Source organism: Mesocricetus auratus, unplaced genomic scaffold (genome assembly GCF_017639785.1).
Source record: "Mesocricetus auratus isolate SY011 unplaced genomic scaffold, BCM_Maur_2.0 Super-Scaffold_100707, whole genome shotgun sequence".
In the NCBI taxonomy this organism is placed as follows: Eukaryota; Metazoa; Chordata; class Mammalia; order Rodentia; family Cricetidae; genus Mesocricetus; species Mesocricetus auratus.
The window spans coordinates 7,234,441-7,237,235 of NW_024429269.1; the positions used below are offsets into that span (position 1 = coordinate 7,234,441).

Consider the following 2,795-nt stretch of genomic DNA (forward strand, 5'->3'; position numbering starts at 1 on the left):
TGAAGAGTGTTGTCAAGCCCCATGAAGATGTTTCATTAAAAGTACACATGAGCTCACAGGCCTAGAGAGATGGCTCAGCAGTTAACACACCTGGTTGCTCTACGAAAGGACCCTGGTTCAATTCCCAGTACCCACATAGTGGCTTATAACCAACCATAATTCCAGTTCCATGGGATCTAATTCTTCTGGCCTCCATGGGCGTTCAACATATGTACATGGTGCATAAACATACATACAAGTAAAGCATCCATACACATAAAATAGTGAAATAAAATAAATTAAAAATAGGAGAGCCGCAGCCTGAGGCATCTCACCCATCCCGCCCCCTCCTGCCACCTCAGATGCAAGACCATTCATCAAAGAGTGTGCATCCAAGAGCTGAAAGTCTGTTACCCAAGATGATGAATGCTGACATGGATGCAGTTGATGCTGAGACTCAGGTAGAACTTGAAGAAAAGACTCGACTTATTAATCAAGTGTTGGAACTCCAGCAGTTAAGGAAGAAAATCTGAAGCTAAAAATCAGAAAATCAAGCTCTTGGACAATATATAAAGAACCTCATGTCTGCTTCTAGTGTTTTTCAAACAACTGATACAAAAAGCAAAAGGAAGTAAAGGGTTCACTTCCCTCTCTTCTATGGAGTTGCTTTTTTTCTTAAAGCTTAGGTATGATTCAAAAGATACAGTATTCTTTGCTTCCTTGAGTATTTATAAGGAGAATGTCAGATATAGGTAATATTAACTGCTTAACAGGAAACATCCCTGAGTTAATGTTAGTCTATGAAAATGTGTAAATGTAGAGACTTTGTAATTAGAATGACAGATACTTATAAAACTTGAAGAAAAATATTTTGCCAATGCTTATATATCTATAGGTTTAGCACTGTCCTTTATCGTATGCCTAACTAGTAAACTATACAAGAGAATAACCATGTTGTGAACAGTGACCAAAAACATGTACTGAATGCACAGCTTCTGTACCCTGTCCACCATCATGTGCCTCTCCCCCATCTGCCTCTTCCTCCCCATCTCCCTGATGGTAACTTCAGTAGTTGTCACTTACCAGAGTAACCTGAACTGTAACTGTTGACACTTAACCAAAATAAGCTACTTTCTTAGCTAAGGCTTGCCATTTGTAATATTTAGTAATAAGATAGGATCGATGGTTTCTCTTTAATCAATTGAAGATAGATTGAAGCTATAAAAATGAAGGGTTTTCTTTGAAATGTAAATTGTCCCATTGAGAAGCTAAAACTCCCTTTTTATACAAAATAGCTCATTTGGTGTTGAAAAGATAAGAGTGCCGGTCACATGTATGTGAGAAATAGAAAATCTTGAGGAAAGATAGAAATAGGGAGGAAAACTGGATAACAGAAGTAACCAACTCCAAATATTTTCTCTCCAGATGCATGCCACCTCTGGCCCACAGCTGCAATTTTGGGACAGTATGAAATCAGACTAAGTCTGATGTAAGCAGGTTAAGTAAGTCACAAATAAGAGGGACCAGTTAAGAGTTTGGTCTCAAGGTTTGTACCCAGGAAATAAACTTTTGCAAAAATTGAGAGTATGTTAGTATATGAATCATAAATATATAAGAGAGTTTTGTATATGTGATAATTGTTAACCTTAGTATTTTATCTCAGTTGTTTTTCCCAGAATTTCTGTAAACGCAACGACTTTGCAGAATTTTAGTAATTTCTTTCAACAATTTTAAAATTGTTTGGTTTGTAGCTTCCATTTGATAAAGGAGTTGATATTAAGAATAATGTTAAAATGTTACAATAGGAAAGACCCACTAGTGCAGCTGATGGCTCTCAGGTTGGGCTGTGTTGACTTGTGGGATCATCTAATGTATTAGTGACAGTAGCTATATGGACATGTAATCATCACATTGCAGATATATTGCAACCCTTTTTTTGACTGCATTACAAATATTTAAAATTGTGTTCTGATTTGCTGTTTAATAAAAAGCTGTTTCAGAAAAAAATACATTAAAAATAAATCTAAAAATTAAACAAACATCCTAACATGCTCTCAGATTAGCTCACTGAAGTGAAAATCTGAATCACATCTGGACCCAATATTTCATATAAGGGATTGTGAACCTGAGTTGCTAGGTTTGTTTTCAACTAGATCAAATGTCACAAAGGCCAGGCAGTTTCCTGTATAATTTTAGTGCTGAAATTTCTAAGTACTAAATCTAAACATCAAAATAACACACTTTTTAAGTAATTCAGAATTTGCTAGTACAACATTACTTAGCATCAGAAGTCTGGTGCCCGAAATGTGAACCAGCTCCAAATACATTGCTGTCCTAAGACACAGGAACTGTCAAGAAATGGTAGACATGGTGCAGTTATTTTCAAATCCACACCAACAGAAGTATCAACTAATTCTGTTTCCTACAGAGGCAAAGCAAGCTCTTAACTAAATCAGTGAACACCTAGTAAGGCTGCACACATCATGTACTTTCTATTAGTTAACCATGAGAAAAACCTAACATCTCAGCATGAAACATACAGGACAATGCTATCCAGAAACTCACAATGAAAGAACACATGCAGATGCACCCCAAAACTCAAAACGTGGGAAACACTAAGTTTGATTTCCAACAACTGTATTATTTCTCAGGTTCAGTTCCTAGTATCCCCATGGTGGCTAACAATCATTTCTAACTCTTGTCGCAGAGGATCTGATGCCCTCTTCTGGACTCTTAGGGCACTGCATGCAGATGGTACACAGACACATAAAATAAAAATAAAATCTCAAAACAAAAATTTAAAAAACAAATCAAAA

General features: G+C 36.4%; 1 protein-coding gene across 1 annotated transcript; it reads left to right on the top strand.

The window, feature by feature from the left end:
- The first annotated feature begins 315 nt into the window (after nucleotides 1-315).
- LOC101836537 (short coiled-coil protein-like) lies at nucleotides 316-708 on the top strand. Its single transcript, XM_040740529.1, is given in 1 exon segment — nucleotides 316-708. A coding segment is annotated over 1 exon segment (273 nt). The 5' UTR covers nucleotides 316-341; the 3' UTR covers nucleotides 615-708.
- Nucleotides 709-2,795: the final 2,087 nt, after the last annotated feature.